Raw genomic sequence first — 24,978 nt, forward strand, 5'->3', positions numbered from 1 at the left:
AAAATAATGTTTTTTATCAGAGAAAAATATTTTTGCTTACAAATTAGGATTTTAAAATTTATAAAAGCTTTGGGAACGGTAAGTCATGAGAATACGGCATTACAGAATTACTTTCTTAAATTGAGCACTGTTCCCAAAGCTTTTATAAATTTTTAAATCCTAATTTGTAAGTAAAAATATTTTCCTCTGATAAAAAACATTATTTTTTACTTTTTAGAGCACGTTTTAAATAAAAGATTTTTTCTAAAAACATTTTTTTGAATTTTTTTTAATAAAACCCCAAAAAAAAATTAAATTGAGTCAACTTATAAGAAAACGTATAAGCTTTAGTGCTTTTATAAAATGGTAATTTGGAAATTTGTCGGTCCTTGGGATAATAGAAAGTTTAAATAATTTATGACTTTGTGCTAAATTTTATGTTAAATAAGTAAAACCAAATTAAGGACGAAATGAAAGACTTTTTGTAAATATAAATTAATATATTTGATAAAATCCCTAGAAGTAGTACATAAATAAGGCAATGAATACATAACAAGTGAAACAACTAATAAACTTACGACTAGAAAAGCATCTGACTTTGTGCAGTAAACCCCCGCCTCAAGTCACGCACTGTACTCAACTCAGCCTTTCAGTTCGAGAAATTCTATTCTACTAATCACAGAACAAGTTGATAATTCTCTATGCAAACTTGACCACTGAAGGCCTTGGTGTATTTGGGACGGATACAGGTGGTTCACAAACTCCCAGAAAAAGCGATATTCTGTTTATAAACAATGCCGGTAAGTCATCGATCGCCACCTCACACCAGGATGATTAATAAGATGATAATGAATGGTTTGAGTGATAAGCGTTTTAGTTTGGAATTAAAAAAAAACAAATATATAAAATCAGTCTTATACTAAACTCGGGTTAGTTGAGAAATGTAACACAGTTAATCAAATACATATAGTTTTCAACTAACCGGGCGTACAGTTCTCTTCGCACTTTCGCTGTGAATTTATTGACTACGCATAGAGTGGACGCTGCTGCAAAAGACAAGTTGTAGAGTAGCACGATTTGGAAGTTTCCAAGCCACTCGATGCTGCCGAAATCGCCCAATAAATCAAAATTTGTGATACCTAAAGTAAAAAGTAAGTATCAGAAGACGAAACGGTGCACAACCCAAACGTAGGCGAAAAAGTTTATAAATAACCAGGGGTTAAACTTTTTTTAAGGTAAATGTAAAACTTCCAAGTAATGTATACGTAAATAAAAAAATAAGTTGGTATACCATTTTGTTCCCATACGTCTTCTAGCATAAGAGGCTTCTTGAATTTAAATTTTTGAGCACATAATATCAATTTTATAATTATTGATTGTTTATAGGTACTGTACCTACAATGTGAGTCTGTGAGTAGGTATGTTTTACAGTATCTTAAAAACTAATAATTACACAGTTCTCTATGCATGTAAACTGTTTCAGATATTTTCTACATTTTCTTCTAATTAAATTATTTAATTGGTAAAAAATAATATTTCATGTAATTCTAAAAAAAGCGGTGCTTAAATGTTGGTTTATGAAAAAAGTATGTTAGAAAAGTGTCGCTAACCCCAACATTTAAGTAATTATACAAAAACAAAAAAATGAAAAAGCGCAATTTTAAGACTGGCAACGATTTTCTTAAGAATTTTTTGCTCAATGCACTATCTAAATAAGCATCGATTTAGAATTTTAGAATGATAGTAGAAATTACAAAATTCCAGTTCTAATATTAATATTTTTAATTATGTAATTAATTTTAATTGTGAGGAATCATAGAAGAAATTCTTAGAAAGTCACATACATAGAGAAAATTATTAAGTAAGTATTTAATAGCATTAATTGATTTCTGTGTGATTACTAGTTTTTGAAATATAGTAAAAAATATTTTTAGAAGACTCACCTTGTATATTATATAGAATTTTGAAACCAATTTCACTGTTTTCTCTGCCCAACTAGCTCACAAGCTCTTTATTATCCAAATTTCGATTCAGTGTTGATTTTAAATATGTTTCTATTAATTTGAACTCAAAAACGATCGTAGACGACCGATCACAACAGAATTTAATTCGTCATGTTTCGTCTAAGACTTATAGTATACCAACCTTCCTTCAAAAATGCATTTAAAGTGATTTCATATCAAGAAAGTAAAAGGCATGTTTAGTGTATTTGTGTATATCTGTTATGATTAGAACAGATTGAAGATTTTGTGTTTTATTTAAAGTTTTATTTTAAGTTGATAATTTTTTTTCAAATTTTGCTGGCGCCTCCTTTAGTTGACGCCCCTAGGCTGCAGCCTAGGTAGCCTAATGGGTAATCCGGCCCTGTAAATAACACTTCCATAGAAGCCGCCGAATATATCTCCTTTGTTCTTTGCACTTTCGCAAACATATGAAACGGTCCGAATTTTAAATTTAAAGTTTTTTTTTTGTCACATTTTAGTCCAGTTGGCCTTCAAATCAAGTGTATGGAGAATATACTTAAATTTTTTTACGTGAAGTACTTTCTGTGAAGTATTATGTACATACAGGGTGACCCAGGGAACCAGGGGGCTCTAGAACTTTTTTTCTATGCAAGTTAATAATTTGAATTTTCTTTTAAATGGTAGGTCTTACAATATGGCACTTTCTAAAAATATTTTAATTTATGTACAAGCTGTTCTAAAATAAAATACCCAACTAAATTCTGTTTTTTTAAATGAAAACATCAAATTTTTGAACTCGTAACTAAATTGTCGGTATAACACACCCGGTTTTATAGAGTTACCTGTCATAGTTTTTGACTTATGTCAATTTATTTGTGAAAATAGCGTCGTGCAAAAAATATAGCTTCAAAATCATTTAAAATAATTTAACCAACTTTTTTCCAATCAATTCCCTAAGCTTTAGCGCATCTTCCTCAATGAAATCAAAGCCTACTACGATTTTCTGAAAATCACAAACTACAAATGGCGATAACTCGATTTTTTCAAATGCAACACCCTGTATTTTATTGCATTATTGAATGGCATTTTTTATAAGCTTTCTGTGGATATAAGGTTTGTGAGGTTTAATTTGTAAAATTTGTAATATTTTTGCAAAATAAAAAATATTGAAGGTTTTTCGGAAAAATAAAGAATCGAGTAGGCCGTTGTCATACAATTTAACATTTCTACTGTATTTTCACATGGATAACAACCAGCTGTAAAGTTGTTAGGTTGGTACGCCGTGTCTGGTTTTTTAGTGAACCGTCAACCGATTGGCAGTACTAATTCATTGTCAAAATTTGACACTTGGCACAAGCGCAGTAAGGAAAATTATAATTTCAAACTAAAATTTTAATAATAAGCAACCAAAAGTCTATAAAGAAGCAAGCAACGCTATATATTAATGTAAAACAGGCCATTATAAAATGCCACGCAAAAATCGAGCAACTTTGCCGAGGCGCTTTGAAGAGAACAGTAAAGAATGTTTTCTCGGTATTTTTTCATTTTCGTTTTTCTACATACCATACCTGTCCTTTTTCTAACTCCTGCTAAACGTTTTTCACCTACCATTGCTCAAAATTCCAAATTCGAAAAATTTTAACGCAATACTATAGACGGGGAAACTTTTCTCCTTCCACGCGCAATAGAAATTTTTATTAAAACAAAGTATTCGTCTTGATACCCTGTTTTTGGACCAGTTTCATAACTCACAGATTTAATTTAAGTGAATAATTAACAAATCTTAAAAACTTTCAAAGCTTCTAACCTATATTTGTAGACACTCAATTTTGACAAATTTCTCACTAGAAATTACTAGAAACAATAGCGCTCGTTTAAAGACTCACACAGACCAAATATAAAGAACTTACACTAGGACGTGGTTTTTATAAAAGTGAACCGGTTTTATATCATTCTTAAAAGAATATTTTTCAACAAATTGTAAATTGTAATAGAAACAGGAGTACCTCACAAGGAAACAATATGAGTAGTCTTTATAAAAATTGGAAAGTATAATAGATAAAAACAATGTAAAACTTTTGAGAAAAGGCTACTTAGAAAAATGCCTTCTAGTAAAAGAGTTCCCAACTCTAGCAAGCATTCAATTGAATGGAAGACTTCCGTAATTCTGTTGCTAGCTTGCTAGATGTCGGAGCTCATTTACCAGAAGAATAGCAGCTTGTTAGAACACGATGGTGACCTATTTAAGCATTTTTTATAAATAGCCTTGTCTGGAACCTTTTACATTGTTTTCTGTCCGTCTTACTTCCCTGATTTTATAAAAGCTAATAAAATTGATTTCTTTGTCATGTACTTCTATATCTATTAGAATTTGGTAAAAGATAGTTTTTTCAAAATGATATGGGAATAATAAATTTTACGACAACGGCCTACCCAATTCGTTTTCAACATTTCTTACTTCGCAAAAATCTTACGAATTTTACAAATTAGACCCCTCAAACCCCATATCGACAAAAAGCTTATAAAGAATGCCATGCAACGGTACAATAAAATATAGGGTGTTGCATTTAAAAAATCGAGTTATTGCAATTTGTAATTCGTCATTTTCAGAAGATCGTTGTAGGCGATGGAATATCGACTCCGTGTTGGTTTTTATTGCAAAAGATGCGTTAAAGCTTCGACAATCCAGTGGAAATAACTTAGAAGTTATCTTGATGGATTCCGAAGTTATGAATTTTTGTGTAGATCGATGCTCGTCGCTATTTTCACACATAAAATGACATAAGTCAAAAACGATGACAGATAAGTTTAAGAAACTGGGTGCGTTATATGGACAATTCTGTCACGATTTCAAAAACGTAAGAAAAAATTGAGGTCTCTATTTAAAAAAAAAACAGAATTTAGTTGGGTATTTTATTTTGGACCAGCCTGTATACAAATTAAAATATTTTTAGAATGTGCCTTATTGTAAGATCGTTTAAAAAAAATTCAAACTTATAACTTGCATAGAAAAAAGTTATGGAGCATGCACACACCCCTGGGTCACCCTGTATATCCCATTTCAGTTCATAGTAAAATTTTTTGGAGTAAAAAATAAAGCACCATTTCACTCCAAAAAAATCAAATGCGCTGTTGCAAAATTCTACTATAATAACAATGTTCTTTTGATTTTTTGTGATATAATGCAATTGTAAAAAGTAGAATAAAACGAGATAAATATCTGCTGAATTAGAATACAAACATCGTTAGTGTAAAAATTTTTGTTTTGTTTTTTTGTGAAAGTTTTTCTCAACTAATTAACAATTTAAAGCTCCATGTTTCTACATTATTTTACATTATTTTTCAAGCAAATAGTCAACAGTTAAGTGATTTTGAATAAAACTTACCCAAAATCTTCGACAGCAGAGGCAAAGCCGAGCTGAGAATCAATACAACGGCACAATTGCCTATAATCAAGCAAAACGGTGTACTTCTTGGTCTCGGACGTATCCGAGACATCACAGGAGCTGTATAAAGACCTATTGAGGAAGTTGCGATTAAGTATAAAATTAATACAATCTCCAAAGCAGCCCCAAAGGGACCTAGTTTGGACAAGGAGCTAACTCCTAGTGTAAATTGCTGGAAAAAAATGTTGTAAATTGTGACAATTTCGCTGGGAAAAACCTACCTTTGAACTAAGCGGCAATGCTTTAATACCGATAAGCAAAGAAAGCGTATTTTGTACAACCAACAGTACTGCAATTACTGTCAAACCAATCAAAAGTATCATCGCAATCGGATGCAAGACGTTTCGGCGCAGAAACGATGTATGTCTTTGTTTATCTACAAAAAATAAATAAAAATGTACACGTGTCGCATACATTATTTTTCTACAAACCTAGCATTTTTCTCCGTGTTTCCACTTCAACGAGGCGCGAGCCAAGCCCCGACTGTAATTCCCCGTTTCGTAAACGTAATAAATTATCAGGTAGTTTGTAATCATCGTCGTGAAAAGGGCCGTTTAGACCTATCGACATAGGGGCCGGACTGACGTAATATTTGCCCGTTGTTTGTACATGTTTCAGTCTTCGCCTCAAGCACTCTTCTTCTAAAGCACAAGCGTAGTATTCCTCATTTATGTCGCGTAAAAACTGAGGTTTTATTAGGAACTGACTGACGACGTCGAATAGTCGCACAAAACCCAAAGGGGTACATACTTAAAAAAATAATTAGATTCGTTTAGAGTTTGTTTAAGGACGGTGGTACCCAAAAGCATCAAAACGCCCAGGAATGATATGCACGAGTATAAAAAAGGTAAGTAGTAGCTCCATAAATCTGCAATTAATAAAAACAATTTTAAGAAAAAAGTTTTTACATTTTTTTTGTTTCTTGTTCTTAACAATAAATAAAACATGCGGTCTTTGGCAGCTTATTTCATAAATAAGTAAGAGTGCAAAACATACAAGTTCGTTATCAAATGGCGCCCAACGTGGGGCCCCACTTTGTAACCTAATCAGATGCTAAGTACTTCCATTTCTGCAATAATATAACCTCTTACGCACTAAAAAGATTTCGCTTTAATAAAAAAGCAAAAATTACATTAGTTTACAAATCATAATTTGTTTAATAAATGCATCTCTTTTCACAAAAGTGACATTTCGTTGTAAAAATAAAATATCTGGCAGCTTATTTAATAAATGAGTAATGACGCAGAATAAATTTGTTTGTTACAATGTGGCGCACAACGTGGGGCGCCACTTTACAACGGTTAAATTCTGAGACTACGTTTCTGAAATAACGAAACCTCATAAATAATTTAAAAAATCCAAATCTCTAAACAAGGTAAATATTATTTTATAAAAAATAAAAAATGAGTATCTGGTATTTTTATTGATTAAATAATCCTGAACGTGACGGCGTTTCTTTCAATATATTTTTTCTGAACTCAGTGCCTTCCAGGTAAGGTAAAGAAAACATGTAAACTGCTAATATTTGTTTCATTTAGTTCTCATTTTTTCAATAATAAAATTAAACAGATTCAGCATCCTTTAACACATTTATGAACGCAGTGAGAGTTTCAAATAGTTTTTGCAATTTCTTGTTCTTTTAATAACAATAAATAAAACATGCGGTATTTGGCAGCTTATTTTATAAATAAGTAACAGTGCAGAACATACAAGTTCGTTATCAAATGTCGCCCAACGTGGGGCGCCACTTTGTAACCTAATCAGATGCTGAATACTTCTATTTCTGCAAAAATATAACCTCTTACACACTAAAAATATTCCGCTTTAATAACAAAAGCAAAAATTACATTAGTTTGCAAATCATCATTTGTTTAATAAATGTATCTCTTTTCCGCAAACGATACAAAAGTGACATTTCGTTGTTAACAACAAAATAAATTAAATATCTGGCAGCCTATTTAATAAATGTGTAATGACGCAGAATAAATTTGTTTGTTACAATGTGGCGCACAACGTGGGGCACCACTTTACAACGGTTAAATTATGAGACTACGTTTCTGAAATAATTGAATCTCTTAAATAATTTAAAAAATCCAAATCTCAAAACAAGGCAAATATTATTTTAGTAGGCAAATAAAAAATGAGTATCTTGTATTTTTATTAATTGAGTAGTCTGAACGTGACGTGGAGTTTCTTTCAATATATTTTTTCTGAACTCAGTGCCTTTCAGCTAAGGTAAATAAAACATGTAAACTACTAATATTTGTTTCATTTAGTTCTCATTTTTTCAATAATAAAATTAAGCAGTTTCAGCATCATTTAACACATTTATGAACGCAGTGAGAGCTTTTAAATAGTTTTTGCAATTTCTTGTTCTTTTAATAACAATAAATAAAACATGCTGTATTTGGCAGCTTGTTTAATAAATATGTAATAGTGCAGAACATACAAGTTTGTTTTCAAGTGGCGCCCAACGTGGGGCGCCACTTTGTAACCTAATCAGATGCTGAGTATTTCCATTTCTGCAATAATACAACCTCTTACACACTAAAAAGATTCCGCTTTAATAACAAAAGCAAAAATTACATTACTTTGCAAATCATAATTTGTTTAATAAATATCTCTCTTCTACAACTGTCACAAAAGTGACATTTCGTTGTTAACAACAAAATAAATAAAATATCTGGCAGCTTATTTAATAAATGTGTAATGGCGCAGAATAAATAAACATTGTTTGTTACAATGTGGCGCACAACGTGGGGCGCCACTTTACAACGGTTGAATTCTGAGACTACGTTTCTGAAATAATGCAATAATATAACCTCTAACACTAAAAAGATTCGGCTTTAATAACAAAAGCAAAAATTACATTAGTTTGCAAATCATAATTTGTTCAATAAATGTATCTCTTTTCCGCAAACAACACAAAATTGACATTTCGTTGTTAACAACAAAATAAATAAAATATCTGGCAGCCTATTTAATAAATGTGTAATGACGCAGAATAAATTTGTTTGTTACAATGTGGCGTACAACGTGGGGCGCCACTTTACAACTGTTAAATTCTGAGACTACGTTTCTGAAATTATGGAACCTCTTAGATAATTTAAAAAATCCAAATCTCAAAACAAGGCAAATATTATTTTAGTACGCAAATAAAAAATTAGTATCTTGTATTTTTATTAAATATATATAAAGATTGCATTTCTTGTATTTTTTTAACTTAATCGTTCTTGTGTTTCATATATAAAAACTATTGTGCTTCCCCTGTATACTTACTGAGTAAAGTCTGAAAACTGGACTTATCTTTATCGATAAGCGCCGATATGACATACGTCATACCCAACACCACCAGTCCTAAAAGGCCTAAAACGGTAAAAGTTTCGTAGACTCTGGCCATCAATCCTTTGCGGTGTCCGAAAAATCCTTCCGATTCAGTGAATAAATAAGCAAATGGCAAAAGAACGAAAAGTGATAAATTGGAAAATAAAAAAATATAATTCCATAATCCCTGAATAAGAGAACTGTTCAACCATTTGATGTAATAGCTATTAGGGTAGATAATCAGCACTTCGTTCGAAATTATCGAAATTGGTAAAAGAAGAACGGCACCGATTGACACAGCCAATGAGAATGTGCACAACCAGGTGCTTATACGATAGACTGTGACCTCGTCCTCGTCGGTACTGTAGTAATCCTCACGGCCTTTTCGTTTGAAACGTCCCAAAAGGGCGAAACTTAAGAGGTAGAGGAGAAGGAACAGCAACAAAAAGATCTGGAACAAGAAAAAAAATATTCACAAAACTAAAAATAAATACTTTGTGGATTTGATCGACACACGAGCGTTAAGAAGTGTGTCAGCTAATTGCGAAATTAGAGTTCATAAAAAGTTCAACTATAAATAACAAACTGACGTCTTTATTCGCTACAATAAATTATTATTATTGTTTTCAAGATGCGTTAACATTTCAATGTCCATCGATCGTTTCCGCATCGGTAACGAGAATTAGGAAACATTATTACAGTGATGTCATTTAAATTGTTAAAGGGAGCGCCTTTTAATTCAATTTGCCGAAAACCAACCGAATTTCATTAAAAAAATTCAAACAATAAAAATGCAAAGTTTGTTACGCTTCGATTATTTGAAATGAGCGTTGTATTTTTATCAGCACGGGTTTGTTATCGTTACGCTTGCATGACGTGGACATAGAGTGACCACAATGCATTTTTAATTGTTTATTGAGATAACAACGTAAAGATAAAACTATAATAACCTTGACGATTCTTCAATCTCCACAATGTACATATTTAACAACTATTTATAAATTATAAATTATTACTAAATCGATTAAATCATATTATACAGGGTCACTAAAAAGTATGGATACAGTTACATATTATAAAAACTGTTCATCAAAACTTATTAAAATTTCGTATATAAATTGTACCGTTTCAGATATTTATTTAATTTCTGTCTCCATTTGTTCTTCCGATACAAGATTAACTTGATTTTTTTTAAATAGCAACAAGGGTTAAATTTAATATCTTTGAGAAGAGCAGTTTTTTCTGAGTTCTATGGTATAACACATGCATACCTTAATTTGATCAAAACTTTAAAAAAAAAATCGAAAATTTTGAAAAATGTAAAATTTTATTAGCCTTAGAAATGTTGCCTTTATCTATCGTTAGCTCATTAACCAAAAAATAAGTAAAAGTTAAAAATAATTGTTAAAATAACATCTTTAACTGAAAAAGAACACGTTTTAATTAAGAAATTTTAAACACGGAATACTTGATTTTTATGCTACAAACGATGTTCAAACTGATTTCCACTAACTTCTTGGCTTTCTGTCTCCATGATAAACCAACATGAGAATTTTTTTCGCTCAGTTTTACTTAAATGTACTATTATTAAACTAATTATTGCACCCAAGTTTAATTTTTGGCTAATATACAAGTGACAGATATCGTTAATAACAGTATTTTCAAAGCTAACTTAGTTTTACTATTCTAGAAAATTTTTGAATTTTTATTTTTTTACATTTTAATAAAAGTAAAAGTGGGTATCATGTTACATCATTGAATTCAGAAAAAAATGCTCTTTTAAAAATAATTAAATTTCACCCTTCGTGCCATTAAAAAAAATCAAGTTAGCCTTGAATTTTCAAAATAAATGACGATAAAAATTTGAAAAAACTCTCCGATGATAGAATTCAAACACTTTTAACTGTTCCCCAAATTTCAAGGTTTTCTGTCAAACCGGTTTGAAAATACTTAACTGTATCCATACTTTTTAGCGTCTCTGTATGTATTATTATAATTTTTTTCATTTAATGAAACTTTGATTTTGGGCCAAATATTTTTTTGTCTAATTTTTCCATCAAACATTACTACATTTAGGTTAAAGTCGAGGTTAAAGTGTTATAAATTTCAGTTATCTTCCACACCTACTAATCTATTTATCGTTATTTTATCTCTTCCGTTTAAAAACCTACAAAATTCTATACTTTTTATCACTACCTACTTGAAACTTGCTATATTTCCTACACATAATAATGTGGTATTTGAACTGCAATTCAAAGTTTTATATATTTTTTTGTGATATAAATATTGTACTGAATAAAAACATTTCAGACCATATGTGCTGTTGTATACAACTACCGTAAACAAAGAAATGTTATTTTGAGCTTCGATGCGACAAACAGACCACAACTCTGGCAAGAAGATTGCGGTTATCGTCTTATTTAAAAAATAAATAATTCTGTTATGACTATTTTTACACGGATGTGTGTACACATTAATCAAGAATTTTATCAAGTCTCATTTTTACGAACACTGACTTTCATCGTTCACTACAAGAGAAACTTAATGAACACGATATTTTTTCCAGTCTCCAGTTTCTAGTAAACAATGTGACGACTACTAATTTGAATTTTTCAAAAAACAATGCTAATCGCAAGCAAATAAAATCCTCACGTTTCTAGCAGCAAGGACATTGTTTACTTTTCCGCTACATTTACTTTTATAATAAAACAATTAGTTTATTATAAATTTACATTATTAAAATACTGATAAGGAGATGATAAAAATTCAACACGAGTGTAAATTAAAACGTATTGTAAATTACCGGATTTAGTCAGACGGATGGTTATGATAATGAGATTATTAAAGAGATTGTAATTTGCAAGAACCTTGAATAATTCGCTAATGATTGTTGAATTTGGTCAGCAATTCGACATATGATTTGGACGTGATTTTCAAGCGAGTTCCTGTTGTAAATTAAAAATTCATCTAATCAAGTTTGAACGCCAATTTATGAAATTTCAGAGAGCAGAAAAATCAAGACCATTTTAATTCTAAATTAAATAAAAAAATAACTCTCATAAACATTGTTTATATTAAATATTATGATTATTAACGTACATTACAATTATTGGCTTTGTTGGCTAAGAACTAAAGATTTAGTTGAAAGAAATCTCTATAATACAAAAGACAGAACAAAAATTTACATTTACATTAGGATTTACATCAAAATTAGAAAAGTAAACGAACTGTAGGTCATTTTGAATGACTTTAATTCTAGTTTAAATAGTAAACATACTCAGTAGGTACACCTGTTTAGATAGTAGTAACACGAGTAATTCGCAATTAAAACTTAGTAAGAAACCTTGAAACAATTAAAACTTTATCGAAAATGGTAAAATTACAAATTTTTATTTTATTGACTGGTTTTGAAGCCACAGTGACTAAAGAGCCGCAACAATGATATTCAATACTATTTCAAGCATTTAAACACAATAATTGCAGTAAACAGCTTAACGATCTGTTTGAATTAGCACAAAAACTTATTGACATAACTGTAAATCAATATTTTCGGTACTTTTACAGCTAGACGTAACCCAATCTGTATACTTTTTTGGGCACCTGGAGTTCCTCCAATAAATTGTTTAAATTGTACCTATAGCAAAAACATCTATTTCTAGTTCCGCGACCCCCAATTAGGTACGTGCTGGAATCCCATTGGAGACTTAACCGCAAAATTCTTCAATGAAACTTTCTACAAATACTCACGATTTGTTCCCGAACGTTGTTGTGGAATTCTTGTTCTTCAAAATTCGGCTCATCTTCGTCATATTCATCCATTTCTTTCACCTATTTGTTAACACTGGTCCTTCTAGCACTATTAAACTATTCATGGTGGAAAATTATTTAAACACTTTGAGGGTCCATTATTCGACTTTTTTGCAATAAAACGTAGGGTAAAAGTGTTCGAAAAACTGGTCACAACTTCTGTCACTGGATTTTATACAAACGATTAATTTTGCGTTTAAAACTCGAAAAATTATTAACCTTGACGCTTGACGTTTACTAGAACAATGTCCAGCTGGAATGCAGGACGACAACATAAATCAAATTGTGTTGTGGCGACGCTGGCGACACCTACAACAAAGTTGGGGGCAAAATAACGCGCAATTTTGCAAAAGTTGATGCTTTGCAACGCCTAAATCAAATGCTGGTGAAAAGCAGTAACAACAACGCGAATACTTTGAGACCATTCGGGCCTTTACACCTTATGCAACCAACATTTCGGCACAATTTTTTTTTCTCTTTTTTTTTTTTCTTTTCCATTTAACGAGCCAAGCATTCAATATTTAAATTATTTTCTTCATCAAAAATCTCACAACGTTTTAAAATACAAGTTGAGAAGCTTCTTTGCGTCACATTTCGACCCTCGAAGAGACGATTTTACCCAACCACCGGATGTGAAACAAAAGAGCAGGTAGCGAGGGCCTGAAAAACACCACATTCCTCAAATTCCAAGGGGAGAAAGCTGATTCCAGATGGCGGACTTTTCTATTGTTTTACCCTTATTAAATCGTTAATTCTCTGTATTACCAACCAGGGAAAAACCTAATCTAAATCAAATTCACAAGAGGAAGCCCTAAGCTCGAAATCGCCGATCTTTGATACCGCTTGAGGTACATTTCGATTCATCCCCATTTTATATCAAACAAAATCGTCACGGATTGAATCAAACCTGCAAACTTCATACAACATACAACTCCAAACCTCATTCAGCTTAAGACACGAGAAAATTATCAAGAATCAAGCAGAATAAACCCGAAGAAAGCTCTTTTATTCCACGTGGAAACACTTTTATTAATTAATTGGCGATTGAGGAACAAATACTTCGATTCTATCACATCTCGACATCACCCAGAGACGTTTGCAAACTTCCTGTCAATCCTTCGAAGATATTAACGCATTGTTTATCAACTTTAAACAATATTTCTTGTTAGTCACGTAGGCCACAGATCCAGTGACGTCACGCAACCCCTATAAATAGTTGCCGCTTGGAAGAGGAAAATCAGACAGTGTTTGTACGTCTTTTCGGAGACAACGCTTGCACTCGTCTCACTGCTGTAGTTGAGCTTCTTTGTCTTCGACGGGTTGAGCCAACTAGCTTTGCGTTCCAAACTCATTTTTTCCACCGACGGGTCGGAAAGACTGTTGGGAGTAACTCCTGGTGCTGGATGTAAATCCTTGGCAGCTTCTTAGTCTCCGACGGGTTGAGCGCCAACTTCAAATAAAGGATTGATTCAGTTACCAACTTAATTCAGGTGCAGCTTCTTTGTCTTCGACGGGTTGAGCGCACCAGCCGCCAGTTTTGTTGAGCTTCTTTGTCTGCGACGGGTTGAGCCAACTAACTCGCGAAGCCGATCAATCTCTCCCGCCGACGGGTTGGAAAGATTGATTGAGAAATATTCTCCTGGAGTTGAACGAAAATCTCAGGCAGCTTCTTAGTCTCCGACGGGTTGAGCGCCTCTTCAAAAGATGAGATTGGTTCAACTTTCAGCTGGGGTTTTTCACCATGGCAGCTTCTTTGTCTGCGACGGGTTGAGCGCCAAACGGTGAAATGTACCTCGAGAGAAACCTCCAGGTCTCAAAGAGACAAACTCTTCGTCACACCACCAGGATCACCATCTTCGACGGTTGGAAGTCTCAGGGGAGGATCTTTGTCTAACTCTTTTCTTTTTCAGAGCGTTAATTAATCTTTTATTTTTCAGAACGTTAATTAATCTTTTCTTTTACAGAACGTTAATTATTCTTTTTTCCACAGAGCGCAAACTTAATACTTTCATGTCATTTATTTTACCAGACTTTCGCTTACTGTAAAAATACTTAAGTTTAGTTAGGAGCACGTGATATGTACGTGTTGAATTTGACGAGAGCTCTTTTGCTTAATTAAAACAAACTGTTGATTACGAAGGCTTAATTTGGCTGCATGTTTGAGTAGTAACTATCTTTCTGTCTCCCTTTGGAACTTGCCATCACACTAGGGAAAAAGACCTCGGCAGTCCCAGTGAGTGCAATGGCCCAACTACAAAACATGCCAATTCAAAAGAGAGCCTAGCTTTTCCCCCGGGGCTTGGGGAGAGATGTATACCCAAGGTTAGGGAATGGAGAGCACGCGGTGGTCGGAACCTCGGGGAGTCCCTCTTGCAACCGTCTTTCTAGAATCACCGGGTTGGGTCCGAGTAATCAACTTTGCATTCAAATTTCCCGCTCAGTTCTCCGAGATTCAACACTCGATTAGCTGGTTGCCTAGGATTAGTGTTTAACTTGTTGTCTATACTCACTTCTGAATTGTATAACGTGTTGCATACTATCACCAATGACTGTAAATTTAGTGAATAAACATTTTGGGTCGAACTCTTTGCGTTTTCTTTTCCCAGACACACAGTGCTTGAAATAACGAATCTCCAAATCTACGCGACAACGTAGCGGTCCTCCAAACAATCTCTAGACGATCACCTCAAAACTAAATATTTTGACAAGGCCAGACCCCCGAACGGTTACAGTGGTGCCGTGACCAGGATTTCAAGCTTTAAAACTGTGTGTTGAAGGAAAGGAAATTTGCGCTAATGGAGTTCACTTAAAATTATTACAGTTAGGGTAAATGTTTCTCTCTCTAGGGAATGCAGCCACGGATCACCAGCTTCTTTGGAGACAAGTCTCGACTTTCAGTTTTTTAACCTCCTTTCAGGAAATTTTGCTAGCGATGTTCACCACCGCCGGCAGGACCTTCAGCAACCCACGGAGTCGATGCATCAACATCGAGAAGAACACCGCCGCCAATTTTCCACAAGGACTCAGAGAAAGGACCAGACGCCACGAGGAATCCGAGATGGACAAGAACTCACAAGGACGTCGAAGGAAGTCAGGGATTCGCAAGAATTTTGGGAAAGGAGCAAATCCACAAGGTCTCCAAGGGAAAACAGAAGCCATTTTACAACAGAGGAGATCATCCACAAGGGCCTCAGAAGAAAAGAAAACCATTTTCCAAGCAGTGGGAAGAAAAGGAAAAGGCACAGGGACTTCCAGAAAGGACAATTTGCAATCAGGGGAGTATCACGACCAAGACGAAGGGAAGGCCGAAAATACAGCCACTGCCGGGAGAAGGAACCGGGATCTTTTCGCAATCAGGGGAGCATGCTACACCAAGAGGAGGAAACCACCAACGAACTGAATCAACGCCCGGTGCCGAATCTCAGGGGAGTTGAATTGAGTTGAAGCAATCGAAGAAAGGACCAATTGAAATCATCTCCAAATTTTCGCGAGATACCAGGGTCTTGCCAAATCATCTGTTTGGGATCGTTTCCAATTCCAACAAGGACCGGACCTCCATGTTATATTCACCCTCGTTCCACTGAAAAATTTCGAAGTTCCTGGTTTCTTATCTTTTCCTTCTCATCTTTCAGTACAACGAGCAGGGGAGACTGAGACCATTCGGGCCTTTACACCTTATGCAACCAACATTTCGGCACAATTTTTTTTTCTCTTTTTTTTTTTTCTTTTCCATTTAACGAGCCAAGCATTCAATATTTAAATTATTTTCTTCATCAAAAATCTCACAACGTTTTAAAATACAAGTTGAGAAGCTTCTTTGCGTCACATTTCGACCCTCGAAGAGACGATTTTACCCAACCACCGGATGTGAAACAAAAGAGCAGGTAGCGAGGGCCTGAAAAACACCACATTCCTCAAATTCCAAGGGGAGAAAGCTGATTCCAGATGGCGGACTTTTCTATTGTTTTACCCTTATTAAATCGTTAATTCTCTGTATTACCAACCAGGGAAAAACCTAATCTAAATCAAATTCACAAGAGGAAGCCCTAAGCTCGAAATCGCCGATCTTTGATACCGCTTGAGGTACATTTCGATTCATCCCCATTTTATATCAAACAAAATCGTCACGGATTGAATCAAACCTGCAAACTTCATACAACATACAACTCCAAACCTCATTCAGCTTAAGACACGAGAAAATTATCAAGAATCAAGCAGAATAAACCCGAAGAAAGCTCTTTTATTCCACGTGGAAACACTTTTATTAATTAATTGGCGATTGAGGAACAAATACTTCGATTCTATCACATCTCGACATCACCCAGAGACGTTTGCAAACTTCCTGTCAATCCTTCGAAGATATTAACGCATTGTTTATCAACTTTAAACAATATTTCTTGTTAGTCACGTAGGCCACAGATCCAGTGACGTCACGCAACCCCTATAAATAGTTGCCGCTTGGAAGAGGAAAATCAGACAGTGTTTGTACGTCTTTTCGGAGACAACGCTTGCACTCGTCTCACTGCTGTAGTTGAGCTTCTTTGTCTTCGACGGGTTGAGCCAACTAGCTTTGCGTTCCAAACTCATTTTTTCCACCGACGGGTCGGAAAGACTGTTGGGAGTAACTCCTGGTGCTGGATGTAAATCCTTGGCAGCTTCTTAGTCTCCGACGGGTTGAGCGCCAACTTCAAATAAAGGATTGATTCAGTTACCAACTTAATTCAGGTGCAGCTTCTTTGTCTTCGACGGGTTGAGCGCACCAGCCGCCAGTTTTGTTGAGCTTCTTTGTCTGCGACGGGTTGAGCCAACTAACTCGCGAAGCCGATCAATCTCTCCCGCCGACGGGTTGGAAAGATTGATTGAGAAATATTCTCCTGGAGTTGAACGAAAATCTCAGGCAGCTTCTTAGTCTCCGACGGGTTGAGCGCCTCTTCAAAAGATGAGATTGGTTCAACTTTCAGCTGGGGTTTTTCACCATGGCAGCTTCTTTGTCTGCGACGGGTTGAGCGCCAAACGGTGAAATGTACCTCGAGAGAAACCTCCAGGTCTCAAAGAGACAAACTCTTCGTCACACCACCAGGATCACCATCTTCGACGGTTGGAAGTCTCAGGGGAGGATCTTTGTCTAACTCTTTTCTTTTTCAGAGCGTTAATTAATCTTTTATTTTTCAGAACGTTAATTAATCTTTTCTTTTACAGAACGTTAATTATTCTTTTTTCCACAGAGCGCAAACTTAATACTTTCATGTCATTTATTTTACCAGACTTTCGCTTACTGTAAAAATACTTAAGTTTAGTTAGGAGCACGTGATATGTACGTGTTGAATTTGACGAGAGCTCTTTTGCTTAATTAAAACAAACTGTTGATTACGAAGGCTTAATTTGGCTGCATGTTTGAGTAGTAACTATCTTTCTGTCTCCCTTTGGAACTTGCCATCACACTAGGGAAAAAGACCTCGGCAGTCCCAGTGAGTGCAATGGCCCAACTACAAAACATGCCAATTCAAAAGAGAGCCTAGCTTTTCCCCCGGGGCTTGGGGAGAGATGTATACCCAAGGTTAGGGAATGGAGAGCACGCGGTGGTCGGAACCTCGGGGAGTCCCTCTTGCAACCGTCTTTCTAGAATCACCGGGTTGGGTCCGAGTAATCAACTTTGCATTCAAATTTCCCGCTCAGTTCTCCGAGATTCAACACTCGATTAGCTGGTTGCCTAGGATTAGTGTTTAACTTGTTGTCTATACTCACTTCTGAATTGTATAACGTGTTGCATACTATCACCAATGACTGTAAATTTAGTGAATAAACATTTTGGGTCGAACTCTTTGCGTTTTCTTTTCCCAGACACACAGTGCTTGAAATAACGAATCTCCAAATCTACGCGACAACGTAGCGGTCCTCCAAACAATCTCTAGACGATCACCTCAAAACTAAATATTTTGACAAGGCCAGACCCCCGAACGGTTACAACTTGTTGTTTTAATTAATTAAACCTTGTGTTACATACAACATTTTGAACACTTGTATGTTTGGTGGCCTATATTAATAAATTAATTCGTCAAGGTTCAATTTGTTTTATTAGATAAAGGGTGCAAATTAAATGCACAGTATTTTATTTAAACAAGTATTTTTGATCAGTAAAAAATAATAAATGCACAGTAAATAATAGCATCTCAATCTAGAGTGTAGAATTCCACATTTCGAGTTTTACGTTTTCGATTTTAATTGTTTGAGGGGTGTTTCCTTTTAGGTCGCTGGGGCGAAGCCCCAGTCTGCAATCTAGCTACCGAGCGTTTATTGTTTAAACTGTGCATATTATACGATTTTTTTACTGGGCAAATTTTAATAAAATACTGTGCGTGGTTTACTCGCTATTAAAATTTTATACTGCGCAAAAATGAATTAAATACTGATCATTTATTATTTTTTACTGATCAAAATTGAATTTATTACTGATCGCTTTATTACTACCCTTAGATAAACAGCTCTTGGTTTTTGGAGGGAAATAAATAAGAGACGAATTGCCTTCATTCAGACTTGTTATTGTTATCAAAACAAAATGTATAAATTTACATAAATTATCGCTTTCTGCGTAATTGCAGCGAGTTCCTCCTGAGCCAAGCGGCTCTCCTGGAACCTCCCTTGGTTTGTGAATACCTGTGTCCCTTACCAATACCTCGGGAGGAACGTCCGGCAGATGTCTTGCCGCGCAATTCACGATGTTTGTGAACGGAATTCACTATCCAGTTAACTTTAGGATCGCGACGAATAGCCTGAAAAATTAACACAAAAAATGCAAAGAACTGTACAAACACTTGGCTAGACTAACATTAAAACAATTGAGTCAGCTATTTAAGGAATATTCTCTTCACAATTTAGATAAGAGTGGTGCATGTCCAATCATCACGAAAGTTTTTTTATCCGCAAAAGTTACAAAAGTGACTACTTTTGGCCTAAGCATTTTTACTTTTACAAATTTTACCAATATCAGAAACGGTCGATTACTATTTATACAGGATTTAACAAAAAAAATGGAGACAAAAAGAAAGCATAGATTCCTAGGTCAAGATAAACCGATAAATTAAATTATTTTCGTTTTTTATTATAGTAATTTCTTAATAGAATAATCAACTTTGATGAAATTTGGTACAAAGTATACTACTCCTTTTTTTTTGTTATGTTAAAGCACTCATATTAACAACTTTACACATTTGAAGCCATATGTTAACCGAGTAACGTAATTCTTTTTTTATTTGAAAGGTTCATTAGTTTTTATTAATGAAGAGTTTCCAATTTTTCAAAATGTTATTGTTTATTATCAACATAATAGCACTCAAATCAAGAAATTGAATGCAAAAAAAATTAATTCTATAGCTTTAAAAATAACAAAAATAGAAGCTTTTTTGTCTGCCGGTTTGACAGCCTGATGTCCAGTGTGAGGAAATTTTATGGGCGAAGGTTAGTGCATGGGCGCGCGCTTGCAGTCAGATAAACCTTTAAATCGAAATGTTGTGGAACAGCTTGCATTGTAGATATAAGTTAGGAAAGGGTATTAAAAAATGTTTAGACAAAGAATTTTTTGTTTCAACCCTCGCGAAGGGGCTGAAAAGACGTTTTAGCTAAAAATTTGCAAACACCTAAAATTGGACACATTTTGCGTTTACATGCTCATATCTTCCTTCTGGATAAAGCTAGAAACTCCGTTTTTTTTTGCAAACAAATTTTCAATAAATGCAGACTTATACGTAGTTTAACAAGGTTGAGTTTTGATAAAGGAAAACCAAAAAAAAATACATTTTCTTGTAACGTTGCATAATTGTGTAGTGAAATTTTCGAGATGCGAGAAAGTCTTTTAATTTAAAAGATAGACTCCCACGCGAGACGAAATAAAGCTAATATTTGAAATAAATTTTTGGTGGAAGAATCATTTCGTTATCTGTAAGACTCACCAAGTTATTGCAATTTAAAATTACTGCAAAATGCGCCTGAGGTGAAACCGAACCGTATTTCCCTCTGAAGCGTGTTCATCGCCTTTGATAACATTTCGAGAGCTAAAAATCGTAATTCGTAAATAATAAAAAAATAATTAATGTCACTTATCTATTAATATTATACCTTTACTTTTAACCGCCCTAACTCTCTGTTAATTTTAATAATATCTAAAAAGTCAAAAGAACATTTTTATCTCATGTACTTATTTAAAAAGCATAAAAGTGACCCAGTAGAACTAGATTACGAAATTGTAATTCATTTCAAAGTATTCTTTGGTGTGACATTAATATTTTTTAATTATTTACCATTTTTAGCCCTTGAAATGTTTTCAACCACACCACGTTTCAAAGGGAAATACGCTGCGATTTCACCTCGAGCACATTTTGTAGATAACTAAATAATCCTTCTTTAAAGTCCTTTTTAAAAAAATATACAAATCGTAACGTTTCTGACGAATCAATCGGTAACATTAATTGTATAAACCCCTAGTAAACTACGCCAATGCACGCGCTATAACGGACCATTTCATCGATAAATATGAACATCGCGAGAGCGCTACGACGAGTCAGCTGATCGGTTGTGGCCTCATGGCCACCCCATAAAATTTAAAAGCGGCTAGATCCCGCCGGTCTAGAAATATTCCCGCTGTCGAAATGTTGCGAGTGGAGTCGGAACAGCCCGAATATTGAGCTCTGTCTGTCCACCGGTTATGAACTGTACGCCACCCTAGCTCCACAAAAAAACACTATTCCACGTTTCGAGTTCCACGTTTTCGAGTTTAATTGGTCGTGGGGTTTGTCTCCTTTTAGTTAACTGGGGCGAAGCCCCAGCCACGCACAACATATTTCCATAAAAACCACTATTCCAATATGCCCAGCAATGCCGATTGTTAATGTAATTATTTTTGAAGTACTCAGAAAACTCGTTAGACTTAACCAGCCCAGCAGAAATGGAAGTCCGTTATGGTCTGTTCGTACTGTTCCGACCTCGCTCGCAACATTTCGACAGAGGGAATATTTGTAGACCGGCGGGACCTAGCCGCTAGTATAAAATTTCCTCACACTGCTGATGTCACGCGGCATAAACTGTTCACAAGGCAGCTGCGATTTACACACTACTGTTCCTTTCGGCATTGTATTGAGATCTCTGGATAATTTTATTGATATAAAAGAAATAAATATTGAAAGAAAGTGTTATTTCTGATGATTGAAGTAATTTGTTTAAGTAGATACTGTAATAAATCACTAATAACTAATAATAATCCATTTTAATAATCACACAAAAATCAGCGTTTGCGATTTTTTTTGTTTTATTTCTTTGTGTATGCCTTCGAATTTTTTTATTTTTTTACAATTTCTTATAAATAACAAATATTTATATTAATAAAGTATTGTTTTATTTAAAAAAAATTAAAAATATTAACTAATGAAAATTTTTATGATTTCTAGAACAAACAATGCTTGCAAAATGTTTGGTACGTAAAATATGTGAAAAAATAAGTGTTTTACAGACGACTTCTTATTAAAGACATCAACTCTTGCATAAACAGAAATACAATTTCTTTATTTGTCAATGCTTTTGAAGATACGTTCGATGAATAAGTAGACGAGGTTTATAATTATAGACCTAAAGTTTACAAAGATAAAAAATTACGATTCACTTGTTTTTTAAAGTTGTAAAGTTCTCATTTTTTATATCAAACGGTTTTATAACGTGAGATATCTAAATTTTATTTATTTTATTTAGAGCTAATAGTTCCACTAAACATTCATAAAAAGATACAGGAGTGCAATAGCTTAAATGGAAAAATTTGAGGAACAGCGAAGTAATTTGGAAACATGTTAATTTTAACCAGATACAGCCCCTCAAAGAATCGAATTTTCCACACGCAGCAGTGGGCAGCTGAGTTAATGGAGTGTTATACTCGAAAGTAAAAGTTTTTGAAAATTGCAGATTCTGAAAGTAGACACAAAATGATGTCTAGTAATATCGGTCTGAGTTTTATAAATCGGTACTTTTTTAGTAATAACAGAAAATTCGCGGTGTGACGTAAGCAATGTCTCGACTAATGATTCGTCAGTCTTTCGCTGCATACAATTAACGCTACGACCTACGCTTGGGTTAGTAAACGTCAAATACAAATGTCAAAACTGTGTGTTGTCTTTTGTGACTGTGTTGTGCGCTAATATTTTGCGGGAGTTTGTGTTTTGGTAAAATGACTGCTCCTGCAGCACATCTGAAGTCGTATGTAAAATAACAGAGACAGAAATTAAGAAAAAACGTACGTCTTTCAAGCTATCTTTGTTGGCCCAGTTTTCTATCTCAAGTTCTGTGACTGGCTGATTCAAAAAGTAACATTGTCGACGTCAGGACAGGAATTTTCACCTTTTCAATTATTTTTCTCCAAAACGGTTAAGCTTTGGTTAAAATAAAAAAATATGGGTCGCCTATTTTGTTGTTGGCTATCCGTATAAGTTTTCATTTTTTAGTATAACACTCCATTGTGCCGTGTGACGTCACACCTAGCGAGACCAGTAAAACGCGGGATCTGTCAAACTTCGAACTCTGAGGTCTAATAACTTTTTTATTTTTGTAAATATAAAAAAATAAAAAGTACTATTAGTTTTACAATTATGAACACTATTAATGGTATTAATTTCAAAAAATGGAAGCTTCCTCAATCTGCCCCATAATTTTTTTTGTATCGGCCTTGGTTTTGGAATAAAAAAAATAATAAGTATAAGTGATAAGATTTCAAACATTCGTAAATTATTCTTTTTAAAACCTTTTAATTAACTTGCCTTCTTGTCTGTTTGTTTCACATTACAAGCCAAATTTCAAAGAGTTTTTGTCAGAATGAATTGAAATTTTGCATACTTACGTAATCTACGTGACAATGGAGGTTAAATGAGGTATTAGAGTTTTGTTACAAACAAATGTCGATAATTTTTTTTAACTTCAGCAAAATAATTAATGCAGCGATTTTTTTTCTTATCAAATACTAACTAAAAAAACAACTGATTTTTTGAATAAAAAAATACTGCACCACCACTAAAAATGTCTTAAAATGTGTTAAATTGTTGAGGTAAATAAAACAAAAAAATAAGGTAAATAAAAGGTAAATAAAACAAAAAAAGCACTACCAAACACGTAGTTTCGATAGCAGTACTTGTACTACATTTTCTAAAAGTCAAAAATTCCATTAAAAGCCAGTTCCATAGTCAAAATAGAAAGATTTTAAAGTTAATGTTGACTTAGAATGTGAAATTTCGTCAACAAACCCGTAGTAATTAACACATTATAAACAACATTTAATTTAATGCTCCTTTAAATTCGATTATGAAAATAACTCTAATGTTTTTGAAAAACTTAACGATGCAACTTGACTTAAATTGCTTTATTTTAGGATCTCTGGTCCTACTGGTCCCATAATCTCGTTACACCCTGTATAAAAAATATTTAATACGACATTGAAAAAATATTTTCAATACGACAAAATGCTGAACCAAAAAAAAACTCTCTCGTTCTTTACCAAAATGTTACGAATAAATATGTTTGCGGATAAAATAGTACATGTATATTATTCAGAGTAAATTAAATAACGACAAAATAATTACCTTATGAGACGGGTCAACTAAAATAACTTCATAGTATTTGTATGAAGAGTCTTGTGCCACCCAATAAGAGTTCAAAACGCGAAGACCACCACAGCGTCTTCCAACCCTTTCCTACAACAACAATTAATACCCCCACCAAAAAAAAACAACAATTATTAACAAACCTCAGCAATGGCTTGCAAGTTGCGCACGGGTTTGAGTTGGTTGACTCCGTGGCTTTTGGGTTTGCCGTAAGTGGCACCCTTGGGAACGGGACGCTTACGGCCTCCACGACGAACGCGAATGCGAAATATAACAAAACCTTCAACTCCATTAAAAATTGTCCATTTTCCAAAACACCGACTCACCTTGTTTGGCTCTGTACCCCAATCTCCGGGCCTTATCGGGACGCGAAGGTCTGGGGGCACGGTGCAATTTCGTCAACTGGCGGTACTGCCAAACGCGCACTCTCAACAAAAATCGAAGAACATCACTTTGTTTCTTACGGTACAATTCTTGGATGTACTTGTAGGCCCCCATGTTCAAGCCTGGAACAAGAACATAACCTCAAAGTTGACGAAAACAAAATATAAGTAACGGTGGGCAAATATCGACTAAAATACCTATGGGGGAGTATTATTTGGGGCGGAAAAGACACTATCTGTGTGATTTGAATGATATTTGGTGGTGGATGACTAAGAAAAGTAGAAATTTAAAAAATAAAAGTTGGAAACATACCTACAAAGCAACCACAGACGGAAAAGAAGGGTGGGGATAATCAGGAATACCAATACCAACTGTCGTGACTTGGGCGCCCTTTTTGAATTTTAAATATAACGGGTGGGAAAAATTGTACCAACTGATTGCAAGTGT

The 24,978-nt window shown here is 34.3% G+C and overlaps 2 protein-coding genes and 1 long non-coding RNA gene across 4 annotated transcripts; all 3 read right to left on the bottom strand.

Annotated features, from left to right (window-relative positions):
- Positions 1-458: 458 nt before the first annotated feature.
- Positions 459-12,799, bottom strand: lili (lilipod). The gene is made up of 8 exons (XM_008199693.3): positions 12,461-12,799; positions 8,669-9,164; positions 6,189-6,257; positions 5,821-6,138; positions 5,611-5,765; positions 5,330-5,561; positions 962-1,118; positions 459-760 (listed from the first exon to the last, which is right to left on the bottom strand). Exons 1-8 carry the CDS (start codon positions 12,530-12,532, stop codon positions 679-681), a joined length of 1,581 nt encoding a protein of 526 aa, XP_008197915.1. The 5' UTR covers positions 12,533-12,799; the 3' UTR covers positions 459-678.
- Positions 12,800-16,754: 3,955 nt separating this feature from the next.
- On the bottom strand, positions 16,755-18,485 carry LOC135266838 (uncharacterized). Its single transcript, XR_010335045.1, has 2 exons — positions 18,073-18,485; positions 16,755-18,006 (listed from the first exon to the last, which is right to left on the bottom strand). It is a non-coding gene; the product is annotated as an uncharacterized LOC135266838 (long non-coding RNA).
- A 553-nt stretch (positions 18,486-19,038) lies between these two features.
- On the bottom strand, positions 19,039-24,977 carry LOC657702 (large ribosomal subunit protein eL15). 2 transcript variants are annotated; one of them, XM_964145.5, is made up of 5 exons: positions 24,844-24,977; positions 24,474-24,653; positions 24,291-24,427; positions 24,127-24,237; positions 19,039-19,290 (listed from the first exon to the last, which is right to left on the bottom strand). In XM_964145.5, exons 2-5 carry the CDS (start codon positions 24,643-24,645, stop codon positions 19,096-19,098), a joined length of 615 nt encoding a protein of 204 aa, XP_969238.1. In that variant the 5' UTR covers positions 24,646-24,653; positions 24,844-24,977; the 3' UTR covers positions 19,039-19,095. The 2 variants fall into 2 exon arrangements, with proteins under 2 accessions (XP_969238.1, XP_008193026.1); XM_008194804.3 differs by lacking the exon at positions 24,844-24,977 and adding an exon at positions 24,729-24,833.
- Position 24,978: the final 1 nt, after the last annotated feature.

This window comes from Tribolium castaneum, chromosome 7, assembly GCF_031307605.1.
Source record: "Tribolium castaneum strain GA2 chromosome 7, icTriCast1.1, whole genome shotgun sequence".
NCBI lineage: Eukaryota > Metazoa > Arthropoda > Insecta > Coleoptera > Tenebrionidae > Tribolium > Tribolium castaneum.